General features: G+C 37.0%; 1 protein-coding gene across 1 annotated transcript in view; it reads left to right on the top strand.

Annotated features, from left to right (window-relative positions):
* The window catches only part of SCIN (scinderin), a gene marked incomplete at its 5' end in the record, with an annotated part of 81,142 nt that overhangs the window by 9,553 nt on the left and 53,240 nt on the right, over nt 1-18,349 (top strand). Inside the window, 2 exons of the mRNA XM_082632479.1 lie at nt 2,457-2,618; nt 15,561-15,710. Coding sequence (XP_082488605.1) covers nt 2,457-2,618; nt 15,561-15,710 — 312 coding nt within the window. The remainder of the gene's footprint in view (nt 1-2,456; nt 2,619-15,560; nt 15,711-18,349) is intronic.

Genomic DNA, 18,349 nt, shown 5'->3' with positions numbered 1-18,349 from the left:
CATCTTCCCATGTCATTTAATCGACTTGAGTTTTTTTTTCCTCTGTGAGGTTTTATAGGGAGTTGGGGAGGGGTTATAGAGGACTAATTACTTACTACTGGGCTTGCCTGGTGGTGCAGTGGTTAGGAATCTGCCTGCCGATGCAGGGGACAGGGGTTCAAGCCCTGGTCCGGGAAGATCCTACATGCCACGGAACAACTAAGCCCGTGCACCACAACTACTGAGCCTGAGCTCTAGAGCCCGCGAGCCACAACTACCAACCCCGTGAGCCACAACTACTGAAGCCCGTACGCCTAGAGCCCGTGCTCCGCAGCAAGAGAAGCCACTGCGATGAGAAGCCTGCGCACCGCAACGAAGAGTAGCCTCCGCTCACCTCAACTAGAGAAAGACTGCGTGCAGCAACGAAGACCCAACACAGCCAAAAATAAATAATAAAATAAAATAAAATAAAAAATAAATAATTACTTACTACTACTTCCTTATATTAAATCTCTGGCTAAGCACCTTTCCCAAGCTGAACAAGACCCAGCCCGAATCATGATTGTAAATAGCAACAATCAGACATCTGTCAGCCAGTAAAACTGTATTTATGGTGCCCTTTATTTAAAGGATCATCCACCTTGCTTTCATTCTGTAGAATAGGTAGAAAGAGGCTGGGAGTTTCCAGAGGTCGTTCAAACAGTATTCACAGTATTCATGTCTGATACAGACATGTATGAAACAAAAGTTTTTCTTTTGTGCATTTTTGGCATCAAATATTAGAGACAAAATTAATTTTTAAAATACCATTAAATGTTCACAGACTATATATGCTCTGATAGTTCACCATATGAAATTATCCAAAATGTTATATATGTATTCTCAGTCTAAGTCAACTCTATATTTTATAACTTTTTTACAGAACACAGTGTTCTTAAGCTATTTTTTGATCAGATTGCAGTGTACCTCTTATTTAAAAAAACTAAGGCAGCCAAGCACAGTAATATGTAGGTGAAAAACTTGAATTTATTTTTATTGTATAATACTTTGTGCAGTCAAGAAATACGGCAATCTTTTTAAAATTATGAAGTGGGAAATTATTATACATTTGTAAAAGCTTGTGGTTGTAATTGTCTGGAAGTCAACATTTAGCATATACTAACAAAACCTTTTTATTCATGAGGGCCTTTTGGAGAAGGGGAGAAGTCTAAAGTCAATGGAAATTTAAAGAATGTGCTGTTGATTACATATGAAGCTTTACTTCTTTCTTTGGATTTACTGTATAATGTTGATGTAATAAATTTGAAAGTTGGATTATTTTATAGGCTTCTTATACTGCTAATTTTCTTACCATATTATCAGGGAGGCTTTTGATCAATAAATAAGTTTTATTTACACCGCACCTTTATTCTGCACATTACCTCATAGTTAGTTATGGAAGTAAATAAAGATTATTGTCCTTAACATTTAATTTGGGAAGAGGATGAAAAAGGGAAAAGCTGATTTCAAATGGTGCAAGAGGATGTGCTTGATACAGTTAATCTGTTTTCCTTCAGCATTTCTTAATTTAGTGTGGTTGTACTTTGATTTTCATTTTGTTTTGGTTGGGGATGTACAACCAGATTTAGAGTATAAATACTTAGGCATGGCATATTTTGTAAACTCTTTTTACCTAAATAAATAAAACAGATGATTTTTTAATGTAAAAAAAACAAGGACCAAAATTAGGAGCAGTCCATACCTGGCCAGCGCTCGGCTCCCTTCTCTGACCTGAGGCTGTGACCGTGGGAGTTTTGGGCTGCCTGGTTCTCTAGGCTCTCATCTGTACTTCTGACCTCTGACTCGCCGTTAACCTCCTGTCACCTTTTTTTCTGAAATCCTTGTCTGCCTTCTCACTCAATGGTTTGAGAATCATTAGTTCCCAGAGGACAAGAGCTACAGCTCTTTTCTGTTTATGTAGCAGGTTTTTTTTTTTTTTTTTTTTTGCGGTACGCAGACCTCTCTCTGTTGTGGCCTCTCCCGTTGCGGAGCACAGGCTCCGGATGCGCAGGCTCAGTGGCCATGGCTCACGGGCCTAGCCACTCTGCGGGATGTGGGATCCTCCCGGAGCGGGGCACGAACCCATGTCCCCCGCATCGGCAGGTGGACTCTCAACTGCTGCGCCACCAGGGAAGCCCTATGTAGCAGGTTTTAAACATGGAAGGTTTTCAGTAAATATTTGCAATATTAAATTGAATGGTTAAAATAGGAAGGACAAAGAGCCTAAAACAAAACAAAACAAAAATCTGTTGATTTGCCAGGAAATTCTCTTCTGCATATTTAATTTTTCACGTGCACTTAAGTGGGTATTTTATCTTGGCCTAACAGGCAGCTTGGCACCAACACCTGTGGTTTTCTAAGCTGCTGTGTCTAGTTTGAAGCCTCATCCTTTTTTGTTTGTTTGTTTGTTTGTTTTCTATCTTCCTTCCACTGATCAGGCTGGAGGTGTGGCGTCGGGACTCAATCATGTTCTCACAAATGACTTGACCACCCAGAGGCTCCTGCATGTGAAAGGTCGGAGAGTGGTCAGGGCCACAGAAGTTCCCCTAAGCTGGGACAGTTTCAACAAGGGTGACTGCTTCATCATTGACCTTGGCACTGTAAGTTTTATACACACATGGAGATGTCTAAAGGAAAGTAAATTGTCTTCAGATCAAATCAGATGTATGTGTCATGGAAGATAATCACTTTTTCTACACACTTAGAAAAAGGTCATGTTTATGTGAGATGCAATTATATCATATGACTAATTGGCAAGTATTTAAATGACACAGAAAGCAGGACTTCAAAGTTTTTATTTTCTTTGACAGGTTTAGAATGGAGTAGTGATTTAGTTATTCCTACCATAGAGCAGAAATTGAAAATTTTAATGTATTTCCCCTTCTCCTTGAACAGAGCTTCCTCTAATTATTTTTGTCCCTAAGTGTCTGTGGGAAAACATTGCTTGAGGGGGAAATTGATTCCCCCAGGAAGCAAAGATTCTAGAATTTAAAATTAATATAGGATTAGTCTAAACAGCCTAAGCTTCTTTGGGTTCCCTAAGTTAAGATACACCTCTAGTTTTATTACTGCTAATGTATAATTCGACTGTCTTGGATTATACCGGCTGTGTGCACAGTTGAAATTATGATATTAATGCCCGAAGTACAATTCCCAGTGTCACACTTAGACATCTGCACCCAAAATGGCAGTACTCTTGCCCTGTATCTCACAGTGAATTTCATGGAAATATCCTTTTCAACCTTAGATGCTAACCTGTTCCCCTAACCAGGCTTAAGTCCTAACCTTCAGGTCTAGGCAGAAAACAGATACTAGTCTCTCCCTCCATTCCTCTGCAACCAAAACCACAACTTATACAACTAGATGATCAGGTATATTAAGCCATGCAGTTCCAAAAACAGCACTCAGAATCTCTCAAAGCCAATACACAATAATTGTCTCCCTCAACTACTTACATTTTATAGCCCTTTATCCCTCTATAATTTATAAAGTATTTTACATATGAGGTGGTATTGTTCATGGAGAAAGTGGACCTCAGTTTTCATCCAAGTTTAGTGTACTCTCAGGTTCTCATCTATAAAAGTCGGGTATTTGATTAGATGAGCTTTGAGGCCCCTGTCTACTTCCCACTGATAATGTAATTCATCACTGCCATTACTTGAAAATGTTTCTTTTCTAAAAAAGTATTTTATGTGTAATGTAATTGCTCTACAAATGCAGTAATCTCTTTGTCATGAATAGTATCCAACTGAGCTTTCCAGCTCTCTGCTCTTTGATCTTGAGCAAGTCATTAACCTCTTGGAGCCTTAACTTCCTTATTTCTTTTTCCTTCTTTTGTTTTTCACCTTAACTGTGGTTTCTAATGACACTACTGACATTAGCTGACTCTGATTCAGTCCCATCTGACACACAGTCATATCTGGAAATGGCAGTTACCATCCCAGTTTCACCAGAGGAAGAAATGCCTTAGAAGGTGTGAGCAAGTCACTTGCGTTAATGCAGGTTGAGCGGTGATCTGGGATAGGACCTGCGTTTTTCTGTTCCTGTCACATCCTTTTCATTCCACTGAGTGAACTTGGTAGTATAGAAGCTGATGTGCCTCTGTAACAGAGTGTCTTGCAATAGTTTCAGAATCTGCTGAATTCAGAATTGATTATGTCTAATATGGCTTAGAATCTACTGAAAGTAGAATTATTAATGAAATTATTTATTATTTTGTTGAACAGGTATTGAGTTTCCACAATGGGCTAGATAGTTGAATGCTGTGATAGACCAATTCTAGCTCTAGTAACATACACTCTCTTCCCATAGGTAATATCTACGCATAGAAGTAGTCCCCACAAATCCAGCCTCATGTAATAGGGACAGAGTCTCTATAATAAGATTCTAGGACATTCACCTGTTTAATAGTAAATTTTCTTTATTTTATGTAGTTAATTTTCTTTAATGAATTTCAAGTTACCTCCTGCTCTCATGGTTGGTTAGAGACATTTGGAATGATTTTGTTGCAGAGATACTTGAAGCTGATTTTCTCTTATGTTGTGGAACTTTCCCACACCTCACAGGGATATTCTAGTAAGAATCAAGCCCTGGATTCCTAAGTACTTTAGAACAAATACCCACATGATCTGTGTTTGTGTTATTAACCTTTAACCAGTTGTTATGTCGCCAAAAGTTTCTAAAAGGTGATAAGATCTTGCAGTTACCTTGGGGACTTTATTTTTAGGGTGTGTCACAGTAAACCAAGAAGAAGGGAATCAAAATTTTCTCTATCATAGTATTTTTATGACAGTTACTGAGTTAATTATTTCATGACCACTTTCTGCTTTAGTGGGCACAAAGGGAAGCCAATGCCATCTCTTCAATCTTGTTTTATTACCCAGGTATGAAAAAGATAGGTTGAACATCTAGAGCTGTCACCAAACTAAAGCCAGCTGGCCAACACTAAGGTTATGGATATAACCTAAATTCCATATCTTGATTGTGTTTGAGGGAAGTGAGCCTTTTTTGATAAACAATCACTGGTATTAAGGTGATGTGCCATATACCTTAGAAACATTTACTGTGATAGGATTTTAGACCACAGTAAATATTCTCTAGACATGACAGCATAACCTTTTCAACCTAAAGCATGAGATTGTAAAATTATTCATTTAATTACAACATCAACATTTTAGAGGATGATTTGGATAAGTTGTCTTATATTTAGTGTATTTTCAGAAAATAATATGGGATGTGGCTAGACTTCAGCAATTTGGAATTTACTGAATTGTTGGAAAATGCTTTTGAAATATATATTTTAATGTTGGTGAATTTATAAATCATTACTTTCCACTATTTTTAAAGATATGAGGAATATATAGAAATTAGTAAAATTACATCTCAATATTGCAACAAAGCATCAGTAACCCCAGAAGTGAATGATAATGAAAAAAGCGCATATTCTTAGAGTTTGGGATCTGGCGTTAACTCTTTTAGAAATACATGTCAGAGCCAGCCACTAGTGGAGAATTATGTTTCACAGGAATAGGAACCTGTGGTGAGTTTTTAATCGTGGTGTTCTGCATGTTCTGTTTCCTTGTTAACTTGTTTGGTCAGTTACGCAACATTGCCCTACTGCCTTTGCTATTTGTAATCTATCCCGCCCTCTCTCATAGTCAGTCATGCTGCTTTGAAAAAGCAGCCTACACTTCCTCATTGACCAGTTGGCCTTCAACCCACGTCTTCTGACTTTCACTACCACCATTTCTTTGAAACTGTTCTTCCTATGAGCATCAGTGCCTTCTGCTAAATCCAGTGGACACTGATCATTTTCCACTTGCCCCTGTGCTCAGTTGACACTTGATTATTCCCTTTTCCTTCAGTCTCACTTCTTCCCTGGCTTCCTGTTTCTCCTCCCTTTCAAACCACTCTTTCTCATTGTTCACATGGTCTGCCCACCGCCACAAGTTGTTGCTTTTTTAAGGATTCTACTTTTGATCATTGTCTTTTCTTTATACATTCTTCCTGAGCAAACTCATCCTTACCCAGAGCTTCAACTGCTCACCCCCTAGTAAATCTCAGCATTATAGTCCAGCTCAGACCACTTGCATGAGCTCTCTATCAGTATTTCAGATTGCCTCCGAGATATTTCAGCTTGTGTATATCATGAGAACCTCAGACTTGATAAATCTAAAAACAGAACTCATCACTTTCACCCTCTCATTCCAAAATGATTTCTCCTCTTACTGTCCTTTTCTTGTGACTAGAACCAATGCTCACTCAGGCCCTCAAACCCCAGATCCAGGAGACATCCTGACAACTTCTCCCAAGTGCTGCACATGCGATCAATCACATTCAGTCTGTTTTTCCTTCTAAGTGTCCCTTGAATGCTTTCTGTCCTCTTCATCATCACAATACTGTCTCAGGACCCTGTGCCTTACACTTTCCCTCAAGTCGCCATGCTTTTGCTTTTTTGCAGGTTTCCTTTGCTTAGAATACTCTCTTCTTCTACTCACCTTTCTCTGCCAAGCATCCAATATCATCTCACCCTCAAATTCAACTCAGATGTGCCTTCTTTATAATGTGTTCACTAATTCCCCTCTCCCCCTTGTCCTGTCCCATGTCACACCTTGTAGAGTTGGGCACGCTCTTAACTGTCCTATCACCATGCGGAGACTTGCCTCTCAGCACTTTCCACACTGCCTGCGCATTCACTTACTAGCCTCACTCACTCTCTTTGTTCCTAGTCTATGGCCCAGAACTTACAGTCACTCAACAAACATTTCAACAAATGTCTATCTGTCCAGCTTAAAGCACACAGTCTCAAATACAGTCATGTGTATAGAGATGCAAATTTTTTTTCAGTCTATAACTCAACCTTGCTTTATTGTCAACCTTCTATTTCCACAGGAAGGTTAAAAGTGTCTTGACTTATTAAGGTGAATTTTGTTTGTCATTAAAGAAAATCAGATTATCCCACCCACCCCCTTCCCCATCCCAGAGGATGAATATGTAATATTATTGCCTGGGATAGGGGACAAGGTTGAGAATGGAAGCATGAGTCTGGTTTGCAGTCTTCAGCCTCCCTCCTCTCTAAGCTTCATTGAGGCATCACTATTTCATTGAATCTTGAGCTCTGGGCTTTGGCCTCTGTCCTAAAACACTTGCTAGAAAATATTCATGATGTCACTTTGGTCTTCTGAGATGCCCACATATCCACTGCAAGACCCTTTCTGGTTCTATCAGCCACTATTGCATCTGCTCTCGGGAACTCTACTTAGTTTTTCCCATGCCACACTGGAGTTGTGGGGACAGTGTATCCAAATGGTTACCAGTACCCATTGGTCCAACTGCCCGGACACTGCCCAGAGTTGTTTCTACTCTAATGCTTGGGATCATGGATGAATGTATGAGAGATAAGTAGGAGTAGACATTTACCGAGCTCTTCTCAAAAATTGATTGCACCTGATCAAGTTTCCTGGTTCCCTTGTAATCACCTACTTTTCTTGGATCAGACAAACTAGTCTTATACCATTTCACACTGTTGCCTTCTCCGTGGTTTCTGCAATACACTCTGGCCCCTGAGGCCAAGACTGTGGCTCTCGATATGCAAAACCAACTTTCTAGACCACATCCTCACTCCTCCCCTGCAGGACACTTAACTCTAAGAAAATCAAGGTTCTTTTAAATTAAAACTATGTTGTCTTTCAGACTTTTGTCTCTACTATGACTTAAGAAGGCTTATTTTAAAACTGAAAGCTGAGCAATATCTTCTTTGTTCTGGATAAATTTGTCCTTACTCCAAAGTAATGCATTCCACTAGATTTACTGGAGAGAGCCTTCAGGCCACAAAAAAAAGATAATGGGAAAGATAAACCTAACTTTAAATCTCTGAAATTTACCCTGCAATAAAAGTATGGATGAATGGCATTTAGTGTGTGCTTAGTGTATGCTGGGTGCTTGGAGTGTAAAGATGAAAACCAGATAGCCTTTGGCCTCCAGGTACCATGAAGCGGTGAGAGACACAGACACGTACACAAGTCAAAGTATGACCAGGTAGAATGTGAGAAGTGCTGGAATGGAGCTACACACAGGCTGTAACTGGAGAATGGATGAGGGCCCTAGGAAAGACGGCTCTCAAGGTATTAGGAGTTATATTTTAATTCTCAATCATGGTTTCACACTGGCATCATTTAGAAGAGGTTTTAAAAATACTGATGCCTATGATTTGACTCCTGAAGATTCTGATTTTAAGGTTTTGGGACGGGCCTTTGGTGTAGGGTGTGTGTGTTTTGTTTTTTTTTTTTTGCCCAGGCTGTGAGGCATGTAGGATCTTAGTTCCCCAACCAGGGATTGAACCCATGCCCCCTACATTGGAAGTGTGGAGTCTTAACCACTGGACCGCCAGGGAAGTCCTGGTGTAGGTTCTTTTTAAGCTCCACCCCCAGATTATTATATTGTACAGTGAACGTCCCCGTTTCAATATGGGAAATGTCTAATGGTGCTGGGAAATTCACAATCATATGTTCGAAGAACCAATAAGTCAGTTAAAAATAGTTGAGTCACCTACTTCTGTGGCTGGAAGAAATTATTTTTGATAAATAAATATATATGATTTGCCAAATACTTTGACTAGTACAGAGAACCCAATTTCACCTTCTCTTGCTACAAAAAGAATGCTCCAAAAGCTGTCACCTGGTCCCAGTAAATGGCATCACTGCCGCAGCCAAGCTAGAATTGTCCAAGTCATTTCCCCCATTCCCGGTCCTCTAGTACCCATCCAAAGGCATGGTTGACCGACCCTGTAGGCTTTAACCTTATAAATCCCTGTATTCTTCTCCTCTTCTCCATCACCACTGCTTTGTCCTACCTCACATATAACTCCTTCCTTTCTGGTTGCCCTGCCTTCAGTAACCATCCATACCCTCTGCATCCAACTTACATCCTTCAGTCAGAGATGTTTTTTAGAACATGTATACATGTCATTGAAGGATATTGAGTTGGCTTGGCTTTAAACAGCAATAAAATAGAATATAAATAAACATTTGTTTATCAAAAACTAAAAAAGGTAATGTTTTAAAGTTAAGAAAAAAAAGGTAGGTCCTAGAAGTATTGCAGAAGACATTATCATTTTTTTAACATTTTTTTAAGCATCTTTATTGCAGTACAATTGCTCCACAATGGTGTGCTAGCCTCTGCCCTACAACAAAGGGAATCAGCCATACATATACACACACCCCATTATTGGAGTATAATTGCTTTACAATGGTGTGTTAGTTTCTGCTTTATAACAAAGTGAATCAGCTATACATATACATATATCCCCATATATCCACCCTCTTGCATCTCCCTCCCACCCTCCCTATCCCTATCTCTAGGTGGATACAAAGCACTGAGCTGATCTCCCTGTGCTATGCAGCTGCTTCCCACTAGCTATCTATTTTACGTTTGGTAGTGTATATATGTCCATGCCACTCTCTCACTTCATCCCAGCTTACCCTTCCCCCTCCCCATGTCCTCAAGTTCATTCTCTACGTCTGCCTCTTTATTCCTGTCCTGCCCCTAGGTTCTTCAGAACCTTTTTTTTTTTAGATGCCATATATATATGTTAACATACGGTATTTGTTTTTCTCTTTCTGACTTACTTCACTCTGTATGACAGACTCTAGGTCCATCCACCTCACTACAAATAACTCAATTTCGTTTCTTTTTATTGATGAGTAATGTTCCATTGTATATATGTGCCACATCTTTTTTATCCATTCATCTGTTGATGGACACTTAGGTTGCTTCCATGCCCTGGCTATTGTAAATAGAGCTGCAATGAACATTGTGGTACATGACTCTTTTGGAATTATGGTTTTCTCAGGGTATATGCCCAGTAGTGGGACTGCTGGGTCATATGGTAGTTCTATTTTTAGTTTTTTAAGGAACTTCCATACTGTTTTCCATAGTGGCTGTTAAGCAGTTCTTGGAGAATCTCCAGCCTAGAGGGGTATCTGAATGAACTTCTATATTTGGTTAACTAGATCTAAGGGAAAACTAAACACAGGAAAAATAAAGCCAGTAGAAGCAAGGGAGAGAAAGAAGTCTGCCCCCACCCATTTTATAAACTTTTAGATGTATTTAGAGTAAAAAACTTCGAAAAGGACAAAAGAGTAGCAATTCCATCTGAATTATTTGCCCATGTTATGAGTCACCATCACATGGCTGTTTGGGGGTCTCCTTTAATCTTGCCTCCCTTCAAGGGCATCATTGACCATTGTTTTATTTCTGCTCTTATTTCCTGTCCCCAAATGAGGTTTGGCTGCACTTTGATGTTTGACTTGTTAACTCTAACCATGTAGTTTAAAGGAAATTTTAGAAACCTCTAGGTCTGCCCGCAGTGTGGTTGTTTCTATGAATATCACTCACTTGTTTTTATTTCTTGTTACTGGTGGTCCGAACTAATTGCCAGTAACAGTTTCTCTTTACTCCCTTATTTTTTCCTTTTCGAACTATCCAGAGTGATTTTGTTTTCCTTTAATAGTTTGTACATTGAGTTAATTATAGTTTCACAAACTTCTACTAGAGGATGTCCGTGAGCAAAATGCATGTCAGCAAATTTCAGCCAAAATTTAAGTGGACTTCATTCTAAATTGAATGGATATTTCCATATTTACAGGGAGTTTTTATATCCTTCCCTCCCTCCCCAAATATAACATTTAGTGTTGAGTTGTTAAATCCCTTAGGATCTTACAAGGTAAAAATAGTTGCCTCTGAAACCATGTTTGCTCTACAATTTTCAGTGTCTAGTACACTTAAATCAGATTTACGAAAGGTTTTTCATCTAAATCCCATTAAAGTATTACAAATAAAACAATTTAAATATAATGAAAACTTTTTCTGGTTGTAATAATACATATCAACCTATCATATCAATTCAGACATCTTCTAGCTCTATGCAGAATTTCTTTTTTTCAGCCCATGCCCTCTAAAAAAAAGGTGAAGTTGCATTATAGGAGAGTTTTTCAAGCATGGGGCCGATTGAGTACAAAGTTTCCTTGTGCCCGGAGTGGTGAATAGTCTTAACCAACTACCTTTGAATAGAGTAAGTGTTGGGCTAACACAGTTTATTAATAGTACTACACACATTCATCTCATCACTGTACAGCTCTGTTAAAATAAGATGTCTTAAACACATCGTCTACACGTGGTGGGATATAAATTGCTCAAATTTAGTGAATTGCTCAAATTCTGTTTAAAATTTAAAACATGTTTTAATGTACTGCTACCATTATTGAACAAACTATATTTGTATAAAAAATTAATTAGCATTGAATGAAAAGGGTTTTTAAATTAATTTTTTAAACAGTTTTGGCTTTCAGCAATTTAAAAGTAAAGTCCACCTTTTATTGTATTTCTTGTCTGAGTTAGCCACTGAAAATTAAGTCTAGTAAATAAGATAATATGTCACTTATAGAAATAGCACAAAATAAGGTGAAAGTAATGAAAGAGTAAGCATAACACAAAACATTCATTTTCATGCTCAGTAAAAAAACTTTTTGGTAACACTTTCTTTAGTGATTTAGTCATCTTTGAGTTAAAAGGAAAACTTCACTATTAAAAGTTTTATTATTTTTATGAGTATTTCCTAGATATGTTTTTGCTATTTTAAAGGTTGAAACTGGTCTCTAAGCAATGGTGAGGAATATTTTCTACAACTAAATTTATCTGTGAATTGATACTGCACATAAAACTCCCAACCCAAAGTAATATCATGGAAAATGTTTTGGGATCCAAAGAATATTGTAAAATTCTATGTTAAATAATAATTATATTTAGAAAATTATCATTAGCTATAATTCTTTTTAAACACATTTTACCAGACTTCCTTAATGCTTTACAGATACTAATAAAATTTAGTGTGATTTTCACTAACCATTAGAGAAATGCAAATCAAAACTAAAATGAGGTATCACCTCACACCAGTCAGAATGGCCATCATCAAAAAATCTACAAACAATAAATGCTGGAGAGGGTGTGTAGAAAAAGGAACCCTCTTGCACTGTTGGTGGGAATGTAAATTGATACAGCCACTATGGAGAACAGTATGGAGGTTCCTTAAAAAACTAAAAATAGAACTACCATACGACTCAGCAATCCCACTACTGGGCACATACCCTGAGAAAACCATAATTCAAAAAGAGTCATGTACCACAATGTTCATTGCAGCTCTGTTTACAGTAGCCAGGGCATGGAAGCAACCTAAGTGTCCATAGACAGATGAATGGATAAAGAAGATGTGGCACATATATACAATGGAATATTAGCCATAAAAAGAAATGAAACTGAGTTATTTGTAGTGAGGTGGATGGACCTAGTGTCTGTCATACAGAGTGAAGTAAGTCAGAAAGAGAAAAACAAATACCGTATGTTAACACATATATACGGCATCTAAAGAAAAAAAGAAAAGGTTCTGAAGAACCGAGGGGTCGGACAGGAATAGAGACGCAGACATAGAGAATGGACTTGAGGGCACAGGGAGGGGGAAGGGTAAGCTGGGACGAAGTGAGAGAGTGGCAAGGACATATATACACTACCAAACGTAAAATAGATAGCCAGTGGGAAGCAGCCGCATAGCACAGGGAGATCAGCTCAGTGCTTTGTGACCACCTAGATGGGTGGGATAGAGAGGGTGGGAGGGAGACGCAAGAGGGAGGGGATATGGGGATATACGTAGATGTATAGCTGATTCACTTTGTTATAAAGCAGAAACTAACACACCGTTGTAAAGCAATTATACCCCAATAAAGATGTTAAAAAAAAATTTAGTGTGATTTTCTATAATCTCTTTGAAGTGGATGAGAGGCCATTTATACAACTAAGGTAGGGAGAATATAAACATCTATTAGATGAATATAAAAATACAGAGCAAATCAGTAATGAAAATTGTTTACAAGCCTGAGATATCTAGAGAGCTCACTTCTGATCCACTTCCTATATTTCACTGTTATGTAAAAATTGGAAGTTTGCTTTCTCAGGTCTACTAAGAAAAGAATCATTTGCAAAATATCGTGGAATAAGGTAGAAAAGGAACCTAAGCTAAGAGCCTAAGTGTACTGGCAGAGTAGCCTGCTTGACTGCATTGGGTAACTAGAAATTACAGATTTCCTGTAACACCTGCCTGGTACAACGTGCTCCTGGGGACCAGCGGAGGTTCTCAGCCTTGGTTTAATGCTTAGAATCATCTGGGGAGCATTCAATAAATGCGGCTGCCCAGAACACACCTGAGAGTCCCTAAGGGTAGGCTGAGGTATCCATTTTTTTAAAAAAATAATCACCACCTTACTCCTCCACCTGATTTTAATGCTCAGTGATTAGACGTTGGCTAATCGTTCATTGGGAACCATTTATTTTCACTCTTTGTAACTGTTTGTCTGGGCCTCGTATTCAAATGTGAGCCTCACGTTCAGATACCCAGGTATAGAAAATAGGTTAGAGCGGAAACAATAGCGGCATGCAATTCTTTGAAAAACAGAAAAGAAACACCCCTTAACAATGTTGAGTAACTAAATTAGATTCTAAAATGAAAGGAATTGCAAAGCACAGTCTCTTTTTCTTTTACTTCTTATAAAGGCTTGAATTCCTAAGACTTATATTTTATTCTTGAAGAGGAATGTGGAAGAAGTGAAGCAGGATCATGGGAGTGGGAGGCCAGTTTAAGGGGACAGAGAGACTGTTGCCGGCCTTGTGCCCCCAGGGAGAGGGATCCTGCCCAATTTCAGGTAATCAGTGAACTATTTTTGAATGGAGAAATGACTCTGGACTGGAAATGTCTTGTGATTAGAGAAAAGAGCCTGTCTCTCTGAATTTTGGGGTGCCCTTTTATTTGCTATTATTAATTTATTTCCTCTTTTAAAAATTGCAAACATAAAGCCACATAGAAAGTGGCTGCTGAAGTCTGTCTCCTTTATATTGTACTTAACCACAAAGCAATAACCACAAAGCAACCCCCTCTCCGGATTGACTACAGGAAGTATGTGTGGAAACGTTTTGAAAACTAAGTGTAGTGCAAATGTATTATTAGCATTAGTTGTCTACATGTCAGTCTCTCCTTGCTAGTTTTCGCTCATTCATCTCTTTATTCCCAACATCTAGCTCCTAATAGGCAGCTAATAAATGTGAGTGACATTTAAAAAAGAAAAGGAAAAAACACTGATTTAGATACAGCAAAAACTGAAGGCTTTCTTTATGCAAATACATGCCCCTTCCCATGTATTAAAGATAATGTGTATCTTTAAAAATCTTTTTCTGCAAAGGCAGAAACAGAGCTTATATTTTTGTTTCTGTACTTTAATGGAGCTGTATTATTCTGCAGCTTTATGTTATTTATGATATACCTGGATATTTTTAACATCGGTGTTTAAACATTGTCCTCAATTTCTAACCACTGAAGAATAGTCTGTAGTATCCACATAATGACATTTACATGGCTATCTCCCTGTTGATGGGCATTTGTGTTTGTTTTGTTTGTTTCTTTGTTTTTGCATCCCGTGTTTGAATAGTTCTATAAAATAGATTCCTAGAAACGGAATTTCCTGATTTTAAAAGCATATACAATTTTTTGGTATGACACCAAAGTGCCCTCAAAAAAAGCCTGTGTCAGTATCTACCGCCCAAATAGTGTGTGATAATACCCACTCCCACATCCTACCAGGCCTGGGTACCATTACATTTCTTTCTTTCTTTTGTTAAACCACATTTAATGGAGAAAATGACATTTTATTGTTATTTTACATGTTACTGTATACTTTCTGAACACTGTACCTAAGTCTAAAATATATATTTTAATCTAAGTGGCAACTAATGTATATAATTTACAATATACCAAACTGCTGTTTCCATTTTTCTAAATTTCTGTTAAAGTATAATTTTGATGTTTAAGTATTTTTTCTATATATCATAATTTATATAACTGTAATCCTATTGTTGAACATTTAATGTCTTTCCAGTGCCTCACTAATATAATCACATCAGTAAAAACCCTTGTACATGTGTTGTTTTCTCTTCTTTATGAATAACTTATTAAAATAAATTCCAGATAGTGATATTACTGGGTCAGAGTTTTAACTCTTTTTATGATTCTTGATAAGAATTGTTAAATTGCTTTACAAAAGAGATAGGTCATGTTTTATGATCATCAAGAGCATATTCCTACTATAACAGATTCTTGACTATCTGAAATATGTTAGATTTATTATTCTAAAATTAAATAATTTATATAAATTTACTTTTATAAATTGTACTTAGTGGATTATATACACAGAGAATGCTGAGGTATATATTTATATTTTCCATGTTTAAAAATGCTTACTTTATAATGCTAACTGAAAGCAACAGGATACAGAATGAGGTATAAATTAAATATATAAAATTATATATACCTCAACAATAGATCAATTTAATTTAATTTTTTAGACCTTTTTGTTTTTCTCCTAATTAATCACAGTGTGTATTACACCAGGGCTGAATGTCCTCCACGTATTCCTGGGGTCAAAAGATCTGTCTTTTTCTTTTAGGAAATTTACCAGTGGTGTGGATCCTCTTGCAACAAATATGAGCGTCTGAAGGCCAGCCAGGTTGCCATTGGCATTCGGGACAATGAAAGGAAAGGAAGATCTCATCTAATTGTGGTGGAAGAAGGGCATGAACCATCAGAGCTTATAGAGGTATTGAGTTGTGTTGGTTTCTAAAAGCTTGCCACTCTAAGTTTTGTGTGTGTTAGTGTGTGTGTTAGATTTAATAACTTCTCTAATACTTAGGCTAAGGTTAGGTAAGAGGAAGTTTCAGAGTTTTCTAAGTCATGGTACTAGGAAAAGAGAACATCACGACTGTTTTCTCCCACCATTGGGATGACTATCAAAGGAAGTCTTCTGCCTGTCTTCTGTGATATTCAAGGACAAATAGGTGGGCAAAACCTTTGAGATTGACTATAAGAAAATATTTTGGAAGAAGCATAATAGTTTTTTCATCTGGGCTTCTCAAATTTTTTTAACGCAGTGATTTTCTTCAATTTTAAAATTAACAATTATTTCATTAAAAGAATGAAATAAAATCTTATACCAAGAGATTAAATACACCAATATTTTAAATATTTCAATCATTTAAAACTAAGAATTATAGTATAGGCAAGACATAATTTTCATATAGTTGTTAAATCAGTATGAATTGTCTGTATGGCTCTTTATACTTCTGTCATTTACTTAATCAACATACAAGTCCCGGACATTTAGTTGTGACCAAGTGTATATATGGTATATATTCCCTTAAGTAAGATTATCAGTCAAAGGGTATAATCATATTCAGGTGTCTAGATACATGTTGGTAAATTGATTCCCATTTATTCATTCAACAAATATTTATTGAATTCCTGCATGAGCCAGGCACTAAATGTTTGTACCAATTGCTGCTTCCTTGACCAAGCACTGTGTTCCTCCATGACTTTACAGAGCACTGGCAGGATTTCCTGTTGTAGTACCTTTTTGAATCTTCCCACATGTAATAGTAACAGGAGGTATCTCTTTGAGTTTTCCTTTCTCTAATTTCCTGGGATATTATGCATTTTCCCCCAATGATTTTAGCCATTGGGCACTTAAATTTTTCTAAAGATAATCCTGTAAACATATGTTTTTAATATTTAGAGCAATTTAATGCATTAGAGTTACCTGATCCGATGCTAGCCTACATAATCCAGCAATTGAAAATTATATAATGAGATCATTTTATTGATTATAATGTCTTTAAACTGTATTACTTTAATAACCACCAAACACAGACTTTCACATTAATGAAGTTTTAGAAAGAATTTTAATTCAATGGGAAGATGATCATGGTACAATGCTAAGAGAAAAGGCAGGCTATAAAATTTTAGGTACAGTATTATCTTAATATGTAAGTTTACATTATATAGCTATATATTCACATATACATTTATATCTGGAAAGAAATATGCTGAAATATTGCCAACACTACCAATATATGGCTTTCACTCTGGGGATATGGCTTCTTGTTATTTTCTTCTTCATTTGTCTTTGTGTTTTCAAAATTTATTATAATGGATGTGTATTCCTTTTATAATTAGGAAAAAAAAGGCCATCTGAAAAAATAAAATAAGGGATGACTATTGAAACCTGGGTTTTCAGAAGTCAGACTAACATTACTAATACATTAGACCTTGAAACTATTTAGAGCACATTCTTGATCTTTTAATATTTTTTAAAGACCTCTGTTCTGCAGATGTGATCTCCATTTAAGTCATCTAATTCTCATATTTGGGAGCAAAAATCTATAAATAAGATGCATTTCTAATTGATTATAACCTCTTGTCTCAATAGCAATACTTTGATAGAAGTGGAGCCAGGGACACAGTTTGCCCTTGTAGGGAGCTAGAGGGAGTGTTGCATTAACTGTCGGGCTAGCTTCTCCATGGTCATCTTGGAAAGTCCCTCAAACTCTCATTGTCTCTGGTTCATCATTTGTAAAGTGAGGGTTAGACAAAGTGGCTTCTGTGGTCCCTTTAGATTCCAGTGATCTGTAATTCAACCTTGTCTCTCAGGCAATGGCTGTGTTTAATTACCAGTCATTTGTAGTCTGTTCTAGGCAGCAAAATCACTGAGGCCGAGAGCCTTAACTGTGCATATGTATTTTTGATGTCTTTGCTTATTGGATATCATTCAAAGTTCTGAGAAAGAAAAGCTTAAATAGTCGCTGACTATATTATGCTGTTAAATTAAAATGAGAAAATGCAAACCTGAAGAAAAAAATTTGTAAAAATGTAACTTTGATTTTAAAATATCAGTGATAGGGATAAGGGACATACTGTTTAATATGAAATGCTATGTCTGTGTTTTAGGGGCTCTTTGTTTTTGGTTTCTAAAAAATCCTAGAAAACACTGACTTTGTTTCCATTCAGTACATTCAATTTATACTGCATTATGATGGACAGCTGTCACTCACAATTGATCGGAACTGAATTTTGAGTGAAAGCCTTTTTTGTTGTTGTTGTTGTTAAAAAGCATTCAGTTTTCAGAAATGTTCTTTTGTGGCCTGATTACAAGGGTAGGTAGTTGTTTGATGAATTAACTATGGACTTATGATAAACAAGTGTGACCTCTAGGCTTTCTTAATGTTGTACTGTAACAATAGAATTCAAAGAGCTCATGAACTTGGTTGGGAAAAAAATTACAGCTTCATTTTCACCAATTTCTTTGTGAAAATTTTCTCCAATTGTGAATGTAGTTGATAAACCACAGTAGCATGAGCAGAACTTGTGACTTTTCAGATCACACTATGGGTATTGCATATAACC

Source organism: Mesoplodon mirus (genome assembly GCF_964341445.2).
Source record: "Mesoplodon mirus genome assembly, chromosome: 9".
Classification (NCBI taxonomy): Eukaryota; Metazoa; Chordata; class Mammalia; order Artiodactyla; family Ziphiidae; genus Mesoplodon; species Mesoplodon mirus.
This window is presented reverse-complemented; position numbering and strand designations above follow the sequence as displayed.